This window comes from Oxyura jamaicensis, chromosome 12, assembly GCF_011077185.1.
Source record: "Oxyura jamaicensis isolate SHBP4307 breed ruddy duck chromosome 12, BPBGC_Ojam_1.0, whole genome shotgun sequence".
Classification (NCBI taxonomy): Eukaryota; Metazoa; Chordata; class Aves; order Anseriformes; family Anatidae; genus Oxyura; species Oxyura jamaicensis.
Genome location: NC_048904.1, coordinates 8,463,553 through 8,488,937, shown reverse-complemented (window position 1 = coordinate 8,488,937; position 25,385 = coordinate 8,463,553). Strand labels below are relative to the sequence as shown.

The window sequence follows — 25,385 nt, the reverse complement described above, 5'->3', positions numbered from 1 at the left end:
TTTTTTTTTTTTTTTACTCCAGTAAAGAAGGAGAAACATGAAACACGTTTGCCTAGAGATGTGTGAGAGCTGAGGTTGTTGCACATGGAGGAGGCAAAGCAGAAGCCTGAGGTTCTACGTTTTATACCTTTATTAAAAACAAACAGGCTAATTTCAAATTGTCAAAACTCTTCATGCCTACACCAAAATGAGAACCATTTATGAGAATCTTCCAAACTTTGCCAGAAAATGCACCTTGTCATCTCCCCTGTTCTGATCCCACTGCAGTGACCTGTTTTTGACTCAGACCCATTGTCTAAGCTTAGAAACATTTGAAATGCATTTGTTTAGAGGTAGGATTTGGCTACACAAAAAAGGTAACTAACTATGGGGAATTAAAAGTGTTTATCTTTGAAATAAGAGAAAACTAGCTTGAGAGCCAGCCTAGCTCTCTGAAGACAACTGTAATTTTGCCTGTTTTTAGAAGACATGAACTTTCATTCCAAGTCTCTGCATAAAAGTGGAAGCTGAAGTTACGGACTGGGATTTCAACTACATGCAGAGTGGCTCCTAATAGCGTGGAATTCTGGTTGTTCCCAAGCAGTTATATTTTTTACAGAAATCTGTTTTCTGCTGTGGTTTCCCAATAGAATATTAAGAGGTAGCAAAGACTAGTTTTGTTTTTCCCCTAGAGGAGTACTTTGAGTGCATATCCCAGAAGAACACTGCTGACCTAAATCAAATGGATTTACTATTTAACTGAGGCAGTTTCCATCCCTACAGCATGTTACCAGCTGAGAAAGGACTGACTAGTGTCATAAGAAAAGCTCAAGTCTCTTACAGATGCCATGCCTAATCCATTGAGGAGAAGCTGAAATTCCAGTTTCACGTGGTAACAGCTATTACTCTCACGTAATAGGGCTCAATTAAATACACAGTACAGTCTTGAAGGAAAATGTTAAATTTGCCAATCCACTCACAAATCAGGTATAGGAGTTGATGAAATACCTTCGTGTATCATTGGGGTGCCCTTTGAATGCAGATGTGAACCGCAGATGAAATTTTGCTTCTAAAAAAATGGTGCAGAGGAAATTTTGCGTCTTGCCCTAGCCTGAACTTGGAGGAACACCAGTTGGATCTTCTCATGTAACTATTGATAGTTACAGACTTGAAGGCATGGTGTCCCACCTGGATTTATCCATGCAGCAGGAGGAGGTCAGACTTCCCACATACAGCAGCATGCCTCATCCTACAGCATAAGGTTTGGGTCAGACCCTGTGATCCAATCCATGTAATCCTTGATTTCTCCAATACGTGGTAGAGGAGGCAAGAAAGGTTACCGTGATGCAGTTTTTCTGCTGAGACCACCAAAGTCCATATACAAGAAACTACTGTTAGGGCAATTCTGACAACACAGAATTAACATAATCAGAACCCTAAAACCACTAAACAGCAGACTGGACAAAATGATCTAGAGGAGAAAAAAACAGTTTTTCTATTTTCTTTCTCCAGTCAGTCCTTCCTCTTAATCCTGCAGACATTTTCTTGTGTTAAATACGTACCTGCTAAGGAAACAGACCTCTGATGAAAGGATAATAAATGAGCTCAATATATACTGACATTTCATGGGTTTCTGCTATGCACTGCCATAAATTTAAAGCCAATTATGATCTGTTTAAATATTTAACACTGTAAAGCTAGCCAATTTTACATCTTGTCAAAGATAATTGAAATACCCACTTTGTCCCTTTAATAGGCAGGCAGAACATCCACCAGATGGAAAATAACCGCAGGATTTCATTGGTTGCAAGTGGGTAATGGAAATATCCTCATTCCTCAGAATTTAGCAAGATCAGCTCCGACACTGAAAGCAGAGTTGACATACAGTGTGCTGCTTTCAGTCCCTGTCCCAGAGCAACAGGATACTGCTGTCTCCCAAAACTAAACTATATCTGCAAGCTTTTATTTGCATAGCTGCAACACTAGAGGACCCCACAAACGCACATGATGGATGAAGGTACAACAGTGATTTAAGTTGAATCCTGCAGCTTTAAAGGAAGCAACTTTTGGTTGCTTTAGTTCTTTAGAGGCACTCCTTGGAAGTGATGAAATCCAGTGGTTGTGACTAAGCTTGTAAAGATTGTTCACTCAGAGTTGCTATCAAATTCATGGGGAGTGCCATCAGGCCAAAAGCTAGTTCATGGAAGATGTTCATGGAAGATGGCCTGAGCTGATAGCGCTAGGATAAAAATTTCAGAGTCAGTCCTCAAGTTGCCAGGGTGTGAGCTTTCCTCTAAAGCATCCAAATTACTGACCGCTGGAACAACAGCATTACGTAAGCTGGAAATGCCATGAAGGTTTTTTTTTTTCTTTCCAATACAGGGAGGGAAGGACTCAAAGTGTCTTCCAGATACAGTCCCTGTGAGCAAATGAGCAAAATTTTACTCTTGGGACCACTCCATCATCTACCAGAGGTGATATGACATAAATTCAGAATTTAGCTATGTAAATAGATTTCCTTTCCTGTATCTGTATTACCAAGTCAACACTGTGTCCTTCTATTGAACTATTGCTATCTGTGGCAGCACGAGGCACCGTGTTACCGAAGTATCATTACAAAAGATAATATCCTTACCAAAAAATCTACTACAAACTGTGAAAGGCATCTCCCTGAGAAAGCATTTTTCTTTTTGTCCCTTAAGTCCCTGCTTGGATGGCTGGGGTAAGCCAGCAGACAGCAGGAGAGAAAGATTGGGTGAGATTATCACAAAAGAAGAATTCAAAATATGACAGTAAGAATGCTATTTGCTTTCCAGTCCTCTGGCTTCAGCAAGACATGAGCAGGTGGCATACTACTGAGCTGTGGCAGGGATGTTACTCAGAGACTTCCTAAGACCAGTAGTTTTGCTGGGCCTGGAACCGTCTTTTCCAGTGATGCCTAAAGGGAAAGATCATGGGAGACAGAGAGTTAGAGCTCTTTCTCTAGGAGCCTTGCTGCCCAAATGCCCTGTTACAGAGTCAGTGCAAGATTAAAAGAAGGCATAGGTCCATTCCCAGACACTCAAAGATCTTCACAGCAACATTCCTGTTGTTCTTGTACTGGCTTCCAGACTAAAGCCAACATGAACGGCTTCCCCTGGCAGTATGCCTCGGAATGAGGCTATTGAGGGCCCAGAAGCTATAGTCTGTGTGGATTTTTCTGGCTTCTGCTAACGCAAACATACATGGGAAAATCAGAGCTGGATCCCCAGCTACAAAGGCCATGGGAAAAATATACAAGTATATTTCAAGAAGCTCTCCTCTCCTCTGCACCATGGTGGGCTTGCAAGTCTGGCACATTTCTCCTTCAGTTCTTGCTGGTTCTTTATTCCCCCAAACAGGACTGACAGAAAAGCAAGCAACCAGTCACTGTCTGTTTCAGCAGTTTTCTTAATGTTGCAGACATGAAGTCCAGTGCAGACACCTTTCCCACTCAGAGCTGTAGAGGATCCAACCTGCAGCATGAGCAAGCACATGCATCCTCCTATGCCCTCCCACTAGCACAGCATCTCAGAAATCCTCACCTGAAAGGAAAAAGCAAACTAACCGACCCCACAATAACCAAAAGCTCTGGCTGTGCCCATAGCATAGATCATTATGTGACTGCAGACTCCTACTAACAAATCTCAGAGCAGTAGCCTCCTACATGAGTAGCACAAAAGCCATAATATAAAGTTAAACCCAGACCCATAGAACGGGTTCATCCACAAACTTCCCCCTGAAAGCTGCCACAGCTGCATCTCACTTCCAGACAAACCACAGGACCTCTAGCTTCCAGGAACTCAGAATAATAGGTTTCCCCTTTTCAGCCAGCAGTTTCTAAGACAAGATCACCACCCAGTCTCAAGCACCTGAGTGAATAACAACTGCTATGAAGTTTTCTAGAGAATTGCCAGGTTTCATACCGTGCTTGCTATCCCTACAGATTTTCAGCTGCTTTTCTCCTTCACAGCAGGGCACACCTTCCCCACAGATCAAACTGCCGTCTCTGTCCTGGCGCTGCGTGGTGCAGGAGCAGGGCGGTTGATGCCACACTATCGCGTGCCGCACAGCTGTCTCCCGCCGGCCGCAGCATCCGCTGCTCCTGTCACATCTGGGGCTACCTCATTGCGACACGAGGGAAACATTCCTCATGTCACTGCCCCGGGTCCCACTCAGAGCGAAAGGAAGAAGAAAGTACCCACGTGGGCTGTGGTTTGGGCGATGCTCGTGAGCACTGCCGGAGGGCTGGAGGTGAGCTCGTCACCCGCGGGCCTGCGGCTCCGCTGAGATGATCGCGCAGCGTGGTGGCAGGAAGTGATACGGGAACAGGGGCCCGAGAGGAAACTGAATCGAGCAGCTGAGGTTAACTGCTCCGGCGTTTTATCATGTGGCATTTCCAGGGACTTTCTAAGAACCCGAGGTTGGGTTCGGCTGCCTGGCGTCAGTTAGGTTGCTTCGCACACCACGCTCCGCAGCGCTAACGGCAGCGGGACGAGGGAGCAGCTGTGCTGACCACATGGCAAAACAAGGCAACATCTGCCTCTCAGGGGCTGCTGGCCCCCTTCCACCTCCCGCTCAAGGGAATCTTTGTAATGAATTGCTTCCTACAACACTCACTGAAGGTCGGGCTTGACTGCACACAAGTTTGGCTGGCATCTACCTCAGGAACAGCCCTACGTGGCATAGAACTTGCACTTTCCCACATCTGCAGTGTGATCGGAGCTGTGGGTGGTGCATCTGCGTGCTCTCGTGAGTGATAACTGCTGCTTGTTATCTCATCTCAGAGAAGCGTAGATAGCTTTGCAGCCCCATATAGAAACGTGCCAGTGTCGTCATTCACTCTGCTAGGGTGCGAGCCACTAACAAGGAGCGCTGCCGTTGGGCGCAACCAGGGAGGAGAGAGCAAGGCTATCATGGAGGCAGGCTGGAATCAGCACTAGTATGTCCCAAATGTTAGGGGCTCTTCACAGTTTTAAGTAAGACCTACATGCAGAAAGTGAATATACACTATCATAACAGCCAGGCAGTTTCACTCATACTGTACGAGTTTCATTCATACTGTACAGCAACTATCACCTCCGATAAAAGACATAAAGATAAATATATAGACTCTTCTCCCATCCCCTCTTTTCTGCCTCTGCTTCTGCTCAAGTAGCCACCACCAAATTAGACGGAAGCAATGTGCTACCCCTCTTTGTGTTTCTGGAAGCCTTCCAAACACTCCTCTATTTGTAGGGTTTACCAGAAAGATTGCAGCCAGTGCTACAGCCTTGGGGGTACATGCATGGTTTGCTAGGAGCATGGTTCCACAGTTTAGCCCTGTGTAATTACGATTATCTAATTTCAAACCTTGTGTGGCAGGCGCTGAGTTCAAATTCCAGTCACTGCTTCCCTGAGGACTTCCTTCCTCAGACGTTCCTTCTTGGATCGCTAGCTGGGGCTATGAAGAGAAACACCAGAAACAAACAAAATCCCCCACATGGAATCAGTATCAGGAGACAAAACTGCAAATGTGCAAAGCTGATTAAAAGCTTTGGGCTTGGCATCCATGTTATTTACACAAGACCATGCAGCGCTGGAAGCGTGCTGACTTGCCACCACTTCCTGTGTCCAACTACATTCAAGAGCATGTGCCAGTGCATATAGTGCCTACGTGTATTCACAAGAGTCTCTGGATGGCTGTCAGAGTACGTAATAAGCACCCACATTTTCAGTCTTTTATGAGACATGAGCCCCACACCTTGAAAAACCTCCCAGTTATGCAGCTACAGAGAATTTTTTCATCCTTGAGAACAGTTTCCTGTCCTGAAAAGCAGAACATTTTGTCCATTGAAAATTCAAATCCCAGTGTCTGCTCTGTTTCTTCTGTTTTGTCTTTGCCCCCAGGAACTCTTCAGATGTTAAATGACCTTTGAACTGAAGCATCACAATGCTTCATTAACCAAAGCGAGGATGAAATATTTTGAATCACCAAAACAAAAAAGTCAGTGTGCAAAAAGTTTTAGCTTCAGTAAACTGGCAGTAACAAAGCAGAAAGATTTTTCTTACAATTTGCTATATATCTCTTTTGTTTATAACAACAAACACCTAAGTTACAGCTCTGGCACTCAACTCAATTAATTTAACCACAAAGCCCCTATCCTAACCCTAGAATGGCAGCTACTGCAATCTGTAACAGCAGAGAATGGCCGGAAGAGTCTTTCCTGACCTCATTTGTACCCTGTCAGCGATGACAGATAGCTGTAAATGATTTCTAGAATGCTATAGATGTTTACAGGCTGGCCAATGCCTGAGCACTCTGATCTATTTAAACCTGCTTTGAGCAGTGGTTTGCACTGAAGAACCTCTGGTGGTCCCTTCCAACCTGAATTATTCTGTGGTTCTAAAAATGGAAAGGAGCATAGGCACACACAAAACCCAGGAATACTGGACATCCAGCACGACTGTTAGCATATCCTGATGCTCCAATCTTTTGCTCCTGATGCTCCTGATGCTCCAATCTTTTGGCTTGCTTCTGTGCATCAAAAAGGTCTCAAGGAAGAATGAACTGCCAACTGAACTTATAAGGAAATGTTTCATTTAGACTATTATTATTGAAAAATAAGAATTTCCATGAAAACATATATTTTTAAAAAGTGAACCTTCTTTCAACAAAAGAAGGGAAGTTTGGTGAGGAAACCTACTCCGGCTCGCTTTATTTCAGGTATTAGCTTCTGACAATGCACACGCGGGTCTTTGTGCCCTGAAAGATGTTGGGCAGCACGTACATAATGCTGCCCGGCTGCTCCTGCTGCCTCCTGCACTGTAAACCCTACAATAACAGCGCTTCGCAGCCAAGGCTTCCCTGCCACGGTTCAGACTGCATCACAGTAACAGCAGATGCTGTGACTGAATTTATTCCTCCCCCAGATCTTCCTTGCCTGCTTTCCCTTACCAGGCTGGCAGCTGGAAGGCACTGTAGCACTCCTGAAGGTTAAAGTTGCCTGTTTCAGATTGTATGAAGAATGCATAAATCAATACCAGAAACTCCATGACAGTTGGAGTCCTTTGGCCTCTGCATTTCTCTGCATCTCTCTCACACGCTGGTACTCCCTCCCCAGTGAAGATTTCCTTCCAAGCCTCCTCTGTAGCCCTCACAGACTGCGCTATCCCTCTGTTTCTGCTGATCCAGCTCTTTCCATCCCAAGTGTTCCTGCGGCACTGCAGCTGTAGAACAAACCTTTGTATTCCTGCAGCAAGTGCACAGCTTAGGTTTGGTCTAGAATTCTGTGTGTCAACAAATACACACTAAATAACAGTTTGTGGTTTGTCTGTTTTGTGTTTTTGTTAGTTTGTTTTGGTTGTTTGCTTGTTTTTAATCTCCCCTAATGATATATAACATGCCATTAATTACTTGCAGGAGTGAATATCCTTATATCCTTATTTATTTAAAACTTTTTTTTTTTTTCAAGTCTGAAATATTCTATCTTCATCTTCTAACTACTTATTCTTACTAATCCTTTGTTTGCTGCATGTAAGAGCCTCCTGCTGGCAGGATTCAAAGTTTTGTCATTCACTATTTATTTATTTATTTATTTATTTTTGCTACACTGCTAAGCAATCCCTCCAGTTTGTTGGGATTCCTGGGAAGACAACCTCTCTGCTGGAGAACGGATGGGATCTCTGTTCTGACCTCCCAGCCTGGGGAGGACTGTAGAAGACTAGTATGTCTTAAATAAAGCATAGCATCTCTCCTGGGCTCCCAGGATGTTTCAGGAACTGAATCTTGAGAACGAGGTACTGGAAGGGCAGTCAGAGTTTCCCTAATGTGTTGGATTCCTGGGCCAGCTAGGCTGAATGTCATTGCAGACAGAGAGCCCGAGAAGAACAAATGCAAGAGAAGCCTCCCTCCCAGCCTGGGCTCTGTGGCTGGAGAAGAGGAAAAGGACTGAACGCTGTACTCACCCACTTGCGGGGCCTCCCTCTTGGCCTTTTTCCAGCAGGAGGTTCTACCTATATTGAAAGCGATTCAAAAAAGGTATTTTCAATTCTCATATCTGCTGCGTTCTGTGACTAAATACACTGAACCTGCCCAAAGTGACCTCTGCATAAAGTTTTTGTGAGCCAAATAGCAGAAGGTGACCAAAGCTGGGGATGGAAGACAGTTGAGGAGGAAACGCCTGCCAGACTGTGTTGGTTGTGATTATGTTGCAATAGTAGAGGAGAAACTCCAGAAGGAAGCTGCTGAACAGGCAATGACAGCACAGGAAGGCCAGAAAGTGAATTAGGACTAAGACCACAATAACTGCGGCAACTAAACAACAGTGGCAACTAGCACTGAACTGAATGAGGGGCAAATTTCATTGCCTATCCTTAATCTAAGAGAACCCTCCCTGCTTCTCCCTCTAGTAATGCTTGTAGAAGGGACAGCCAGCTTCTCTCTTCCCACTCATAAAAGCATATAAGCCACTTACTCTTACCATTTGTCCGATTACAGTGATCACTTTCTTGCTTCCTTTTGGCCTTCCTCGTGGTTTCTTCACCGGCAATGGTCCCCCAGCCTCCTCCTGAAAAAAAAAAAAAAAGGAGAAAATTTAGCAAGATAATCCCTGGAACAACTTACTAGGTTGTCTCTGCTTTTCCAGCTGCTGAAACAAACTAGAAGATGGGCAGCACTACCCCTTTATCATGTTTACATTTTGGCCTGGGAAAAATGAGTGAGTTCCCAGAGCTCTGACCATAGTTCCTGGAATGGGGAGAGAAAAGGTCTTGGGCATCTTCCATCTATCCAGCTACTGGTGCCGAAGCAGAGGGCTGCAGCACCTGAAATTCTCCAGACTGTCACAGGTATCTGGGTAGCTCCTTTCATGCCATTTCCCAGCCTGAACAAGTGCAGCATGCCACACTCAAGGCACCTTTGAAGGTGGGGGCTGATATGTGCCCATACGATAGGTGCACATGCTGCTGCTTTCCTGAATAGCTTTAGTATTTACCACAGCATGCCTTCCCTTCCCTTGCTCCTTACTGCCTGCACATCCCATCTGGCTAATATCACAGCATCCTCAGGCAGACTCTTTGGATGATGCACACTTACCTGTGGCTGCTTCTTTGGCCTTCCTCTCTTTCTCTTCAGGCCTTCAGTCAGTGGAGATGAAACAGGGTTCACTGGCCTCTCGTTGCTCATGTTGGCTCTTCCCACAGCTTCCAGATGATAATTCAACACGTTATTTTCCCATGGAATGGAAAAGAAAATTTTTCTCCTCTTTCTTTTCCAATCTTGTTACAGATTCTCTTCCACCTGCAAGGCTGAAATGATGAGAAAGAATCAGGTGTGACACCTTTCTATTGTTTTTATCAGCTGGGAGAGTCTGGGACCCCACAGACATCCAGAAGCATAATTATGTTTTATAAATGTTAATGGACCATTCTCTTACACAGCCCATTCCTCAGCCTTCTGAGGTTCTTGGCTGAAGGAGCTGATTGCTCCAGGTGCATAACATAAGCATGCTGATATCTGCATCCACCTTTCTCTCGTCAGCCAGCTTTATCCAAGGTGACAAAGATGATGTCTTCAGCTCTCTGAACTCCCCTCTTTAAAGGCTTCCTTTGTCTGAGGAGGAAGGAGGTGGGAGACAAAATGGTGGTAGTGAGTTATAAGCACCACAGTCAAGGGAAAAGCTTCAGTTAGAGCTCCTATATCATCAGATACCAAAGCTAATCCTGAGACCCAAATCCACAACAAAGAGAGCCTTATACACGAATACGTGAGAGTATATATAGGTGAATTTGGCCCTGGAGCTGTCCCTCTAGAGTTTGTTCCCCATCATCAATTGAACAGGCACCGTCTGGACCACAGGAGTGATGCCCTGACCCTATTTCAGCACTCAGCCTCTGGTCCTGCACAAGGCTCACTATTTCCTATTGGGTGGAAGAAGTCACCCAGACAGGGATTTTGCTTGGTCCTGAGCACTGGTTGGTCTAACACAAGTTCCGTATCAGCAGGATCACCAATCCTCATGCTCTACTTCGTGCCTGCTGTGGTTGGAACAAGCCCTGATCTGACTTGTTTGCTCTAAGAAATAACCAAGATCATGAGCTGTTGAGGGTACATAGGAAACCAATGGCTTTCCTTGCTTCTGCTTGAGGTTGCAAGTTCCTCTGGTGTTGCTGCCAGAGAAGGTGGCAGTCTGTAAGGCTTTACAGCCTCACATGCCAGAGCAGGAACAGGAGGGAAGAGATCTTGACCAAAAACTCAGCTGGCACATTACAGGATGTGGGGTCATTTGTCCTCCTTGCATTTGAAGTAAGCCCTAGCTAGCGATCTGTGTTCAGCTCCCATTTTGCTGATCTGCTTGGAAAATGCCTGTACCACCTCCACCAGACCTTGGGCTCCCTTCCTTCTTGTACAGAAGGAGGGAGGACTCAAGAAGGTGTGAGGCACTGAGGGAACTGAGCCTGGCTAGACAGGGCTTGGCAGTGCTGGCTGAATTCTCTTTTGTCTGTAATTCTTACCACAAAACAAATATCTGCAAACAGTGCAGATGGGAAAGCAACATCATTGCCTGCTTAGGAAAGCAGGGATATAAACATGAACAATGCATTTCTACCTTCTGCGTGAAGCACGTGTCTTCTCCTCTCATCTAGAGGTTACAAGTCTAATCTGACTTGCCTGTAGATCTTCTACTCCCACCTGAGAACCATTTTTTGCAGCTGTTTCTTCCACCTGGTTCATTTCTCCTGCCTCACTTTAACAACATCCTTAACTAGCTCTGTAATGATACATGGGGCTTTGTCCCATTGGCCTTGAGTGCTGCTGAGTGCCCAAGTCCCTCCAGCAGGCTCCACCTAAGGCAGCATAGTAAGTACAGGGCACAGCAACCCCATGTAGAGGAGTGTGGCTGTTTCCAAATTAATGGTGGAGGGCAGGAGCTGCCTTCAGTTCCAGTTCACACACGAGCTAGTGAACCCCTGGAAGTCCTTTCAGGCATGCTGCTGGGACCCAGCTTACAGAGGCTGCTGCACTCAGCTTTTCTATCAAAACTTCTGATGGAAAGACCGTAGCTCAGTTCTGAGTTCAGGCTGCGTCTGGAGGGTAGACAGTTAGGAAAAAAAAAACATTTCTTTGTACTCGCAAGCCATGCACAGTTGCCATCAAGTCTCTGAGACAAACTTGAAACACTTCTGCAGTCTCTTTCAGAGAGGAGCTGTGCTTTTAGAAACCACTACTGGAGCTTTGTAGTTTGATCAGATGTTCATCTTACAAAGGTACAACAAACATTCTGCCCTCTGGCTTGTGCTAGTCAGACCTAGGCCTCAAATGGCCCTGTGCTGGTGCTGGCACCTGGGAGGGAGTTGCAGCGGTACAGGGACCTCAGACTGCCCGAGGAGCTGGGGACCCTCAGCACCTCCTCCCAAGGGCAGCTCAGAGCTGGCCCTGGCTGGTGCTGCACGCACCTGCTGCTGGAGCAGCCCAGGGTGCTGCATGGGTGGTTTGATGCCTCCTGAGCCCGTCTTCCCCCGCTGTCTGCAGAAAGGGAGCAGACACTGCCCTAAGAACAGACAAGCATGGAAGTGCCGTCCTCGGCAGTGCTCTGAGAGGGGATTAGGCTGCTCTGACACGGCTTCTACCTCCGGATCACAGTCATCTGAAAGCAGGCTCAGTGCCTCTTTGAATTCTGGTTGTAATGCTAACGTGTGGAAAAGTTATGCAGGAAACAAACACGTCCTTGAGAAATATCATATGTGCATTTTTGCCCCCACTTATCCAGGTATTGCCAAAGCATAAGGGGCAGGATGAATGATGGGGTATGGCAGGTATGGTCAAAGATGACACATGGAGTTACATCTGGATGACCTAACTGCGCTGTGCTGATAGGACACTTGTTTTGGTTGTTTGGTTACTTGGTTTGGTTATTTGGTTATACAGGACAGTGTTTTGGTTATTTATTTTTCTGCACTGTCTGCTTGGTCACTTCACACTGCAGGATCTGGAAACATCACTGGCAGAGGCAGCAAGAAACCTTCCAGCCTTTGTGCTATGTTCCAACAAAACATACGCGGTCATGACGGACACTAAAGCCATTGCTCTCAGTGACACAGCCTCTCTCCAGAGTTTGCTCTAACTGAAGCCTGCATTAAATCAAAGTTTTACGTGACAATAATCAAGTGGGAGCAACTACTGTGTAGAGCATTATGTGTTCCCCAGGTGCAAAGAAAGTCAGTTCTTGCATGATGATCATTTTCTAAACCATGCTAGACTGATGAACTAATGCCTTTTCTATGCCCGGCAAGCCTTCCACAGACTGGACACGAGCATATGGAGGCTGCTGGGAAATACCAGTGTCTTTGCGTAGGTCTCCCTTCTATCACCCACCAGGTACACGCTTCTTGGAGCCTGGTGCAGAAGGAGAAAAATGCAAGCAAGACTATACTAGTATCAGTCCTTTTAGCTTTTGTATGCTTTACCTGACTCAATGTAGAGGAACGTACGAAGGAAAAGCACACACTGCAGTTCTACTTCAAACTTTTCAAGGATAGCTTTACATATATATGTGTGTAAACAAAGCAATATTGACTCCCATTGACCAAAACCCAAACATGTTTCTAGGGTCACTGTGCTCAAAACTAGTGCAGCCAGCGAGGCTGAAATCCATCCTATACACCATCCATGAGGGATGATGTATAAATCCAAAAAAAATCTAAAGAAAAATCTAAAGAAAAGCCATTCAAGTGTCTGTGCACCTTAAGGTTTCCTTCATGTCAGCTGTGTATGCAGCTTTGAAAATGATGCAGATATGCGAAAACACGATGTTGGCAGTATTCAGACCCGTAAGCTGTGGAGCCCTCTCCTGAAACGAAGCAGCTCGTGGCCCAGAAGCATTCCCCGGCACCTGGCAGAGGACTGGGGATTCTGATGGCCTAATGCTTTGCACCCAACTTATGTGCTAAGTTGTAGGAATCCAGTTTTTCTACCGTACCCACGTTCTCAGGAGAGAAAAGCTCCTCCTGATGGCAATGCAGTTGTAGACTAACACGGAGTACTGAGTAATGTTCCTGAGGGTCTTTTCCCTTTCTACAGACTACAGAGGGAGCCCGGGGAGCTGGCCTGCTGACTTCAACAGGAAAATTAAATGGCAGATCCCCTTCCTCTTGATTCCCTGGGGATGATAAACTGTTGGGTACGTCCTTGGGAGAAATGCCATATGACACGGGGATGCTTGGGGGTTTTAGTGCAATGCCTCAAGCTGTGTGCATGATTCACAGCAAATGCTGCCAGCGAATGAGCGTCTAGCTGCAGTGCCCACATACAAAATACAAAGCTTAAAGCCTTTTTCAAAGCATAATGGGAGTGTGATTATGAGACCCTTCATTGTAGCCTTAACACTGCTGCTGTCTCTAAAATAATAGGAAAAAACATCCACAAAGCACGGCTCCCACTTAGTGGCACAGTGCTATTGTTCTGCTGTCACATGTGACAAAGCGAAGCCAGGGTAACTTCACTGACAGCAGCGTGGCCACTCTTTGGTCCCTCTGGTGCAGGAGGGAGGGAAGAATTTGGCCTGAGCCCCGCATCAAGCAGAGGAGGAAAACAGACTGTTAGCAAAGACATCTAAAGAAGGGGACTAAGAAGGCAGGGCGGAGAGAAACCTTTCATTCCAATAACCGTAGCAGTAACGATCTGTGCTCGCATTATGAGAAATTACTTTCACCTTCCGAGAAATCAAATGCTCACGTCTTTTCTGATCTCACAGCAGATCAAGAAATACCACAGCTTGTCATGTTTCCCCATGGACTTTTCTACCAGGCAGGCAGGACAGCCAAGTGCTGCAGCATCTCCCTGGGGAAAGGGCAGTGGCAACAACGCGCTGGCAAGCACATCTTATCTGGCAGATTTATCTGTGGAAATGAGGAAGTTCTGGGCTACTAAATCAAGCTTGTGGCAAGAGCAAGTAACTGTCATAGTCGCATAAATCACATCTAAAACACAAATAACCTCTCTAGGTGATTTCCCTAACTGTTTTGAGTGGCTGCTCTAAGCCTTCTTTGATCTTATGCTTTAAAGCCCCCTATTTTCCATTTTAATGGCCAATTTAGTGTCATTTATTCTTGCATCAACAGTCCTTCGGCAGCAGTATTTCTCTCTCCTCCATTTTTAAGCCCACTCAACCAGATGTATTTTCACAGATGAACCAGATCGTCTCCATCTTGTGAGGCTGAACAAGTAAAACCTTCCAGTTTCCATGCATGTGATTGTTTCTCCTGATAATTTTGGTTGTCATTTACTTCTTTTCCAACCTGAGCTCAACACTTCTGAATATGAAAAGATTCTTACTCAAAAATATTTCCACTGAGGACAGCCTGACTAACTTAACCACTCACCTATCTGAGAAGCATGGGCAGGACAGTTCAGTGGAAGGGAAAGAAACATCAGCTCCTGTGTAATGTTATTATTATGAATTTCCAAACTGATTCGACCAGCATGCCATTACACCACCTCCAGCATATCTTGACTGCTAAAACATCCAGCTCAGAAGACAGAAAGTATTTAAGCTTACAGAGGACAACAAATACAGGAACCATACAGGCTTCCATGCTTCACATCAGTGCTGGAGACCAGCTCAAGGCATGAACGGGAACTTCTGTATTTCTTTCTAAAGTTACATTTCCGACTTCATTACAGATTTCTCTGTGCAACCCTAATGAAAGTGCCTGCATGTGTTTCAGTTCCGCACCCACAAAATGGTGCGTAGTTCCCTGCCTGCTAGATATGCTGGCAATGAGGATGAAGGGAAAAACCTGAGCAATGCAGGAAGAGGCCACCCGGTGCCTGCTGTGAGACAGCCAGCAGGCGAGGCAGGTGCTTGCAGCTGGAATAAGAGTTTATGGGCTTAAGACCTATGTACTGTGAGACAGTATCAGAAGCTTTTTTTCATATTAGAGGCATGCACAGCCACATGAGAAGAGGGTTGTTGATGATAACCAAGTTTCAGGCAATGATGCAGACATGAACAGTCTCTGTTCCCCACTTCCCAGATCCGAGGTATCCATCCTCAGCACAGTGTCAGCACATTGCAAGAGGGTGTTCGTAAAGAACCCAGGCTTGCTGCAGTGCCTGCCTTCTCTGTCCAGATACTTGAGCCAGATACTATCCTGAGAGGCACCTGATTGCCCTAATCCATACCACAACAAATCACAGAAATACCACCAAGCTCTGTCGTAGATAGCCTAAAAAAATCCCATCCCTTCCTCTGAAAAGTGGGGCCTGTGGAATGAGGCAGGCCACATGTGGAACCCTAGCTGCACTGTGGGCCCGGCCGCTCAGTAGGCGCAGGACTTGCCCTGAGGGTTGCTGCACGGCTCCATAGTGGAGGGCCTGGCGTCAGCCCTGCCTCAGTGCCATCAGCCTCAAAGCCCTGGCAAGAAACAGGCTTCCCACGGGCACGGCAGGCAGAGCAAGGAGGCAGTTAAACCAGCCCAGAGAGGACACAGAAAGCACAGCTGGATACCAAGAGCAACAAGAACGAGCGGCCTGGAACCTGGTCCTGCCTCTGATCCTGAGCGAGTCATGCCATCTTCCTGTACTTCCAGTGTGATTCCATAATCTTACAGACAGAAAATGGGAAGTGTTAGTGATTGCCCTCAGCCTGAGGCGGGAGGTCTGAGGACCTTCCCATTTGTAGAACAACACTAAGAACCTCCAGCAGGAGAGAGCAGAGCATGGCACCATTGACTCCCTGATGTCGTGGAGTTCAGGAGCGCAAGGGAGAAGCTGTCACAACTGAAGAAATACAGCCCAGGATTAGCCACATCCTGCTGAGCACCAAAACAGACCTCCACCCTCTTCCCCCAGGAAGCCGAAGGCTCGTGGGTCTGATCTGGCCCCAAGCTGCAGTTCCCCGCCCCAGGACCCTGGCACAGAGCAGCACCTGAGCTGGGGCTCTGCAGAGGTGCTGTATGCTGCGCTCACCCAGTCCCAAACCAGGCAGATAGGGGATACAGGACTCAGCTTGCTGTCTCCATTAAAGGAAACATGTACCACAATAAAGACCTTAAGCCTTGAGGCCAGGCCTAAAGTCTTAAATGCACCTCCAGCACTTCTCCCAAAGCTATCAAGCTACAGTTCCACTTATTGCCTCTGCGCTGATTGTAGACCCCCTAACACTACACACTAGGAACACGTAAAGATGCTGCCTTAGAGGATTTGTCCAAAGCCCCAAATGTTCACTAAAGCACTGTCCTATCTCTCAAAGTCTCTGTCCAGACCCTAGCACCAAAAAAAAAGCTCCCCAAGAAATGCAGGGTCAGTGGAGAAAACCAGCAGTATTTACAGGGAAGTAGGAGGGTAAGGAGAAAAGCGTGGTTCCTGAAATAAAAATCAAATCACAGTCATGTCTTATTTGAGATAGCATCAAGCCTCACTACTCTGCAGAATTACTATCATGTTCAGTTCGGCTACTGACAGCCAAAAAACACTGTCCACATGCACAAAACCAGGAAATAGCCCTCTGCGTTTCCTGGCAAGGACAGGCATTTTGGCAACCCAAAACAGGGATACACGAGGCAAGCAAGTGTTGTGCCTCAACCTACTTTCAGACAAGGTCTCAATTAGCAAGATTATTAATCCCCGTGGCTGAACAAACCCCAGTGTCTTGCAGAGGAGCTCTGCATACACGTTTGAAACACAGGCTTGCTGATGCAGTAGGAAAGGAACGCGATTACCTGGTGAGAAGTTGGGCAGCGCCACTTGACCCGGCCCCAGCAGACCTAGCAATGAAGACAGGCGAGAAGGACAGAGGTCTCCAGCGGTGACACCCCTTCTGCACGGGAGAGAAGCAGCTAACCGAAGCCTCTGCACACATTCATTTCAGGAGCCGTACAACGAGCCGAACGCTATTTATTGCGCTCCCAGTTAGTGATATGGAAAGCAGTGTGAGCACCGCCAGCGCTCTCCTTCTGATGGCAGTCCTGAGTAGTGACAGCAAGTGAAACCCAGCGCACTTCAGCCTGCCTGGAATCGCACACTGAACTGGCAAGAACAAAAAGAAGAGTCCCGAACCAGACCACTTACAACAGGCAGGCTGTACCACTGCCCTGCTTACTAAAAATAACACCGGTTTCCGAATGCGAAATGAATGATCTGAATAAAGGGGACAGATCGTTTCACAGCTTTCCCTATTTACAGAGGCTAGCAAGAATCATGCTTGGCTCTGTTTTGTGAAAACAATTGCACGAACAAAACCCACAGAAACAGGTAGCCTCAGGAGGGCTTGTGATGACAAAGTGGTTATTAATGTATGCTTGGGGCATCTACTATAAGCCACAAATAAAAATGGAAGCTGACTTCAGCTGAGATTAAGCACATTTAGAAAGGAGATGCTGCATGGCTCCGGGTTAGGTGTTCTATACTAATTACATGAACAACCATTAGAGCTGGCAAAAGTCCCCAAAACTATTTTGCAGAGGAGAACACAGACTTTTCATATGACTGACTCGATATCTTTCAGACGCACATGTGGGGGTTTTCAGCATATTGTTATTAGCAAAAACAAAGAATTAAAATATCTCAGTCTCTACCTGTGTAAAACCCATGACAGTATCTTAGAGACAAAAGTCTGAGATTCTTCATGTCAAAGAGTAAATCACTTATACTGACAGTAAAATTAAATAAACAAGTTTTCTTTCTTTTTTTTTTCTTTCTTTCTTCTTCTTTTACTTATTTATTTTTTTCTCAGAGCCAGCCATATTAAAAAAATGCAGTAACTTGAGTTCCTAAGTAACTTCTGAAAACGTAAGGCACCTATATCACTTACTGTAGTCTGGAAAATATCAGTCTCGACCTTACTGACATGGGAATGTTCATGTCCTGGTTAATGACGGACACAGAGGCCATGGAAATGTGTCCAGTTCTTGGGGCTGCCCCATGCTTCTTACGTGACCTCAGCAAAGTCACCTTCTTTTTGTACTCAATTTTCCACACAAAGCAGGGCTAATACACGAACCAGGTAGCATTTTGCTTAATTAGACAACATTTTGTTTGGGAAGAGATGCAGTTACACAGGTCTTAGGAAAAGTGGCTCAAGACTTCAGTCGTAGCTTCTAGCCACTCATAAAACCAAGTCAACACAGATGTTAAGAAAAGCCTTTGATCACCCCCTTGCAAAAGGTTAAATCCAAAAATCAAGCCAGTATACATATTCATGTACCTGAAAATTGTTATTTATTTTATATGCTTAAATCTACCAAAAATCTTACTGCATACACACCGTGTTGTTATTGAAATATACATTTTATTTTATTTCTAAATTTTAATATTATTTATTTTTAAAGATATGTATCACTAGAGACAAAGTTGTATGCCTACTGCATGAACGTAGTACAACCACAAGGACTAGGCCAAAACCTGAACTGTTATCCATTGTATGAAATGAAGAAATCTTTATGTGGCAAAGAAATATTGAACTTGATCCTGTAGCACTAAACCAGAGACAGTTGACCATCCACTTTTAACAGTGCTAAAAAATGTTATTAATATTGCAGCGATTAAATTTCTAGTTAGAAAGTGTCAGAATACTAAATTGGCACATGCAGTTCTACTTCATCCTTATTGAGCATATATTGGATGATAGCATCTTTAATTTCATATCCACACTTCATAATTTCATTAGCACTTAAGGCCAAGGGAAACAATTAGATCATTCTGTATATAAATGACTGTCATTTCATCATTACCTTGGCCTGAGTCCAAAACTTTTGTATTTGACTGAAGCATCTCTCCCAGAAAATTATGTCTTCTTGATTTAAAGGCAGCATGGGATGGAGAATGTGCCACTACTCTTGGACATGTGTTCCAGTGGTTAATCCCCTTTAAAAGAGATGCCCTAATTTACAATTCGATCCCTGTGCTTTCAGATTGCAGGTGCTGGTTCTTATCATACTTTTCTCAGATAAGCACCCAGCCTACCTATTCCCTACCTCCCCTACTCAGCGATACTCCTACACTGTTATCAAGTCCACTCACTATTCTTCCAAAAAAAAAAAAAAAAAAAAAAAAAAGTAGAATGAGCTTCTCACGTGTCACACTGTAAAGCTTTCTTTCTCTCCTCTCTCTCTCTCTCTTTTTTTTTTTTTTCCCTAAAATCATTTTTGTGTCCCTTACCTCAACTTTGAATATTAATACCTTTTAAGAAGGGGACACCAAAGCAGAATGCCCTGCTTCAGTAGCTGTTTTGACTCCCATTAAACCAGAGGTAAAATTAATTCCCCTTTACCACTCCTGTGGTTTAATAGCCAACGATCATACAAGCCCTTTAAGCAGCATAAAGCATGATTTTTTTCTGCAGCATTCCCATCCATTTCAGAGGCTGTCCCTTCCACCCAGTTCACATTGCTCTTTTTTTCTACCCTTGCTGGCCAGTTCTTTATGACACTGTGTAACCCTTTTTCAGAAGGCAGAATTATCTGTTTTGACCTGGACTTTTTAGTGGCAATCCTTATCCCACCATTTAACTGCTTTACAAACAATTAACTGCTGTGTTCACCACTGCCATATGATAGGATAGTAGTCGTGTATTTTAGGGGCAGGGGAATTAAGATCAGTATTTTAGATATCAGTAGCTAAGTAAGAAGTTGCCAGCAAAATAGTTTTACCACGTGCTGATTCCATCCAGCTAGGTACGTGAGGATCCCATCAAAGCTTCCCCGGGGCAGACTGGCAGATCTGGTCCCTGTTCCCTCTACCCCTGCGTTCAGATCCCAGGATATCTTCCCCTGGGCAGCCTCAGTGCCAGGAGGTGAGCTCTGAAACACAAAACTGGTGCTCCCTATCTTCAGCGTACATCAAACAAGCAGAGAGCTGTGCTAAAACAGAGACCTGGATCCTGGTCGTCAGAGGCAGCACAGAACTGCTGGGACATTGTCCACCCTGCTTCACCTGGAACTGCTTGTAGGAGCTGCTACAGAGCAGTGCAGCTTCTGGCCGAGAGCTGAGGCATGGTCACAACAGCACCTTCTGAGGAAATTTCTCTTGCAGAGGCCCCATGAAGGAGGAACAAATGTGAGCTGAACCAACCAGCAGAAAAACAGCAGCTGCCAAATCTAGAGGACAAGAATCCTTCAAATTCCCTCTCCGCAGAGGTAAAATGAAACAAAACAAAATTAGCAAGGTTTCTACTCTTGAGTGATTTGCTAAGATACGTATGTCCTGAAATGGATTTGTGCATTTGTGGTGACACTTGCCCTACACGAGGGCTAGCTTGTGTCTGTGAGATAGCTGCCAGGTTCCTCTAGGAACCATCCAGATTTCACCACAATGCAGTGCAAGTCTCTGCCTGCCTTCCTATTCCTTATCTTCACTCTTCCAGAAACCAGACTGGTCACCATGGTATAGCACGATATACGTAGACTAACACCAGCTGTAGATTCATTTGTGTATAATCCTTTTCTGTTAGACAGGTGTATATAAAGAGTTTCATTCACTGCTATCCTGATCTTGTCGGAACCTCTCATGTGCACAAACCTGTACCTTATAAACATAATGAAAACTAGTTTCGTAGCAATTGTTCTATATATGCTTATTATTCAGGTTGTATTAATGAATATTTTAACTGGAGATTAGGCTGAGCTGTGATTTCCACAAGATAATAAATAGATTTGCTATGCCCTATTTTATCATTGTAATGGAAGTGTGCCTCATAATGCTATAGTTCATAATTCTTTTATATTATGTTCAACAGCAATTCCAACTCTCTGGATGATGCAGGGTTGCAAAATCTGACTTTGAGAAAACTGTGGACTTGCTGGAAAACCTCCAAAAACCAGAGGAGCAGAGGCCTAGAAATGAGAGGTGAGTGAGAAGCGAAGAGAGAGCAGCTTTGCTGCAGGCAAGAAAGGTACGGGTGGAATTAGAAAGAGCTCCCACCTTGCTCTGTACAGCCACGTGGAGACATTGTGAAGGATGGCCTGGAGATGGCCTCAAAGGACCTCTGTAAAAATCGACCTTCTACCAGTAGATCACAGAATCATAGAATATAGATAGCTGAGTATGAATGAAGACCAGACCACAATGAGAAAGGAAAGGCTATATAATTCTCGTTTGTGACCAAAGGGAACCAAGAGCATCACCAGAGGGCTCCACAGCAAGCTGTCTGTATCAGAGGACCACCCGCTGGCTAAGAGGTAGAGTAGGAAGGCTATGGCTGAGGAGCAGACTGGCAGGCATAGCAAGCAGTGTCCCAGATACTGGGGGGCAGGCGTACATACGGAGGGAGATGCATGTTTGTGTGGGAGACAGCTCAGGCCCAAGATGATCCCCTTGGTGCCCATCCCAAGGAGCAACACAGAATGTTTGAAAGAAACGAGGAAAGTATCCTCATGAATGGATACCTATGGCTATCCAGAGGTGCTTTGCTGGCAACGGGATTTTACTGGTTTTCCAGTGTAGAGGGATGGATTCCTCTAAGAGAGATGGGGTGTAATATGGACAAATCCATCTCCTCCATGACTGAATAAGGGCTAGCCAGAAGATTGCAACATGCATCTCAGGACGACTCCCGGAGTGATTGTGTCCTTCTTCCAAGGTTTCTGTAGAAAATTATCAGAAAGTTCTCTTGCATGTCCCAGCAAGAGAAGCAGACGTGAGCCCCAGACACTATGTCAAGCACATTCACGCCAAAGGAGAACAGCAGTGTGCACCATGCTCCCGTCCCTGACTTTGCAGCGTGTATCCTGTGTGCTGCTCCAAGACATTTACTGGAATCCTCCTAGGTCTTAAATGACTGAAAGAAGTTAAAGCTCACATACACTCCTGAATGCCACCAACTTTCTTATGATCAGGCTGAAGTGTTCATGAAGTCAGGCTCCTTTGGAAAGATGTCTGCAAAGAACCAACAAGCATACTGATGGATTAGCTGCTGAGCCAGTGCCAGGCGCACAGCACAGGTACAGCCTGCAGGCTATGCCCCTGGCAAGGTCCTTGCTGTTGTTTTTTTCCATTCAATCTTACGACAAACAACCCAGCTTCAAAAGGAAGCATTCCCTTCCCCAGAACAGAACCAAAGCAAATTTGCTAGCCATGGGTGTACTATGTAAGGACCTAGAGCTAAAAGGCATTGAGAAGCAATCACTAAGGTGTGAGACCTGCTGAGTAAAGCCAAACGACCAGATTAGGAGGATGCCAGGGCAGGGGACTGAGGCTCAGTATTACACCTGTTGGGTGCAGAATGCATTCTGTACTTGAAGGATGATTACAGTGTGGTCCCATTATCATAACGGGTGCAAGACAGCACAGCCCTAAGTCCCTGAACAGATGGAGAAAGCAACTCGTGTTGTCCATGGCTGAGACACAGCCTGCAGCAGATTGTTTAGAAAGAATTGCCGGGCACTGTGTATTTTCCATGTATGTCCTGTTTTTACCCTTTATTTCACTCTCCCTCGAGGAAAGGCATGTTAACACATATGACAGAAGAACACATTTTTGTCTTACCGATGTCAAAAAGCTACTGAGGGAGAGAAGGGGAGGAAAAAGACAGCAAAATGGAAGTGCCTGAAGGGTTGCTCCTGTTCCTTTACGAGGAACAACCCATGTCGTGGGGAGAAACGGGGAATGCTGTTAACCTCAGAGATGCTCTTTACGCCTTCTGAGAAGGGCAGGTGAAATTCTTTGCGTTACCACACAGTGGCACTCTCCCCATACATTTCCCAAAGGTAACTGCATTTCGCCCCCACCCCATGAGCCACTTATCAGTGAGTGTAAATGCCACTGAGCAGCCAGGGGTTTCCAAAGCACTAGTAACAGAAACACATGCAGCTCGGGATCAGCGGAGATGGTCAAACACCTGCGTTGACAAAACAAATATTAGCTGATTACAAGCTGTTAGAAACCAAATACTGGGAAATTGGATTTTAAAATTGCTGGTAAATCTGCTCTTAGGATTTTATTATATATATATATATGTATATATACATATTTCTCTCCTCCCACCCTCTTCCCTACACACCCTTCCCTTGCATTTCAATTGTCTGGCTTTGCCATTTCGAGATCTCAGGCACTTCATGCCACTTCTGTCTTCCGCAACTGTGGCAGCACCACAATAAACTCTGGCAAATCATTTATTCGCCCTGCCTTCCCCCGAGGAAGAGCCCCAGAGACTCCCAAGCAAATACACACCCATCTAATCAGTCACCACTGCTAGACACACTTCACATGTGGATTTATTCCAGGTGAGAGTGGTGTGTGGATAGGACTGTGGCAGAAAACTGCACTGGGCAAGGCGGAGTGAGGGAGAAGCAGGGATGAGTTGGAAAAGTGCCCTTCACCCTGGCTTTCCTGATCGGAGTTGTTTTTTCTTCTTCATTGGTGGAAGTCCAGGGACAAACACAGGCTTTGATCTTTATGACCTAACCACTGCATGCTCTGAACAGAGACAAGACGTCGAGGCTGGTATTTGTGTTGATGCACACAAATGAGATGAATCCTACGTGATGTGAAAAATCTTGTTCTGCCCTCCTACTTGATCTCAGGATGGGGCCATGTGCTACAGCAGGTGCTACATGTGCTACATGTGCCACAGCCTGCCTGCTCCTGATGAAAACTGTCCACCCAACACTCTCCCCCAACTCTTTAAGTCATAGATTGTATTTTTGGGTGGCTACAGATAGCAACTCAGGTGTATTTATCCTCTGTAAAGCTGACAACAGCCTGTAGCCCAAGCAATGCCCTGAAGTTAGCCTTGAGCCCTGCCCTTTCCTGCTTCCACCCCAGTCCCCCATTTACCCAGCCCTTATGAAAGGCCTTGTGCTCTGATGACAGCATTGCCGAAGGTGAGTGTGTAAGTGACAGCGAATTGTGGCAGTAAAGCATGCAGTACCTTCAAGGTGCAGAGGGAAGAGGGGTCTCCAGAAAGGGTCCTATCAATTTCCAGCTATTTCTGATCAGTCTCCACCTTTGCAGCTGCCAGTTCAGATGAGCTAGGCTAGCTGCCAGCTACCCAAGCAGAAGAATTCCAGATGCCTACAGAGATCAAAAAGATTATCATGCATGTACGCTATAAACACCAGTGACAGCGATTCAGCTGGGTGAGGAAGCTCTCTCCCGAGCCAAACCTCTATTTGGAGGCTGGGCTGGAATAGTGACTTCAACAATTATCACATAGGATTTTACCTCGGGTGACTTTGCCTACACTTTTCAGGAAAGAAGCTTGGGTAGGAGAGCAACATTCCTTAGGAGAGGCAATTCCATTCTATATGAGAATCACTCTAGAACATACGAGAGCAGCACATTCATGTTAGCTCAGGCTGCGGTTTTCTTTGGAAAACTTTTCATTTTGATTGAGAGATGCAGTGGACAGTCAACCCCTTCCCATACTCTTCCATCCTTAGTATAGTCTCTCAGTCATGTCTCTTCCATGCTGAAAACGACTTCTCATTCAGTCCTATACAGAAGCCATTCCAGCAACTCAAAGCCCATCACTTTATATGCACAAGGGCTGTTTTTCTCTGCATGCCTCACTTCAGTTATTCACATGAAATTTCATCTGCCATTTTATTGTCTGGTCATTCAGTCTCAAAGTTTTTCAACAGTTTTTCACTGTTGATGATTATCTTTGCAGACCTGAATAACAATTTTATCAGCAAAATTTGAAGCCCACTGTTCATTTCTGAACATGTTCTACAGTACAGATCCGAGCACAGATGCCTGAAACTCTCCTGGAAACATCCTTCCACTCTGATAACTTTTCTCTCATTTTCTTCTGCTTCCAGTCTCTTTGCCAATTACTTATGCATCTTAGAACTGTCTCTCTTAGGCAATGCCTGCTCAAGTTCTTGATTTGTTAACGCTTCCGGCAAATTGTTCTTATAGAAATCCACTATCATCTGGATCGACCTTATCTACATACTTTTCAAAGAACTCCAAGAGGTTTGCAAGTCAAACCTCTTGCCTCTACAGAAGGGATGTTGACTTTCCCAAAACTGATTTTATTTATCCTTTTGTTGACTATTTTTTCTATTATACCTTTACTAGTTTATATACTATATATGCCAAGCTTACAAGCCTTCAGTTTCCTGGATCCTCCCCAAACCATTTTTTAAAGATTGATGTTATATTTACCTCCCCTCCATGCTTCAGGTGCCAGGAAATTTTAAGAGAAATGTTACACACTGCCTTTGGCAATTCAGCTATTTCATCCTTGAGTTCCTCAGACCTCAGGTGAAACCTTCCAGTCCTGGCAATTCATTAGTGTTTGAGACTGCTTAAATGTTCAGTTCGGGAACCAAATCACAAATCTGTTTTGCCAAGATTTTATGTTCTGTGACAGAGTAGGGGAGCAAGAAGGAGCTATCAACACCCTTACCCAGCAGCCAGGGGATAGAGCTCAAGAAAAGGAGGCTTATGAGAGCTGGATGTAGAG

At 45.2% G+C, this 25,385-nt stretch overlaps 1 protein-coding gene across 3 annotated transcripts in view; it reads right to left on the bottom strand.

Moving 5' to 3' along the window:
- Positions 1–107: 107 nt before the first annotated feature.
- LOC118173484 (high mobility group protein HMGI-C-like) overlaps positions 108–25,385 on the bottom strand; it is a 62,971-nt gene continuing 37,693 nt past the window's right edge. For 2 of the 3 annotated variants that reach the window (XM_035338053.1, XM_035338054.1), the window contains exons 2-6: positions 9,074–9,285; positions 8,460–8,546; positions 7,945–7,992; positions 5,350–5,440; positions 108–2,917 (exon numbers count right to left, since the gene is read on the bottom strand). In XM_035338053.1, the coding sequence (XP_035193944.1) occupies positions 2,832–2,917; positions 5,350–5,440; positions 7,945–7,992; positions 8,460–8,546; positions 9,074–9,163 (402 nt within the window). In that variant the 5' untranslated portion in view covers positions 9,164–9,285 and the 3' untranslated portion in view covers positions 108–2,831. Of the gene's footprint in view, positions 2,918–5,349; positions 5,441–7,944; positions 7,993–8,459; positions 8,547–9,073; positions 9,286–16,698; positions 16,904–25,385 lie in introns of those variants that run through there. The other variant, XM_035338051.1, reaches the window with a different exon arrangement.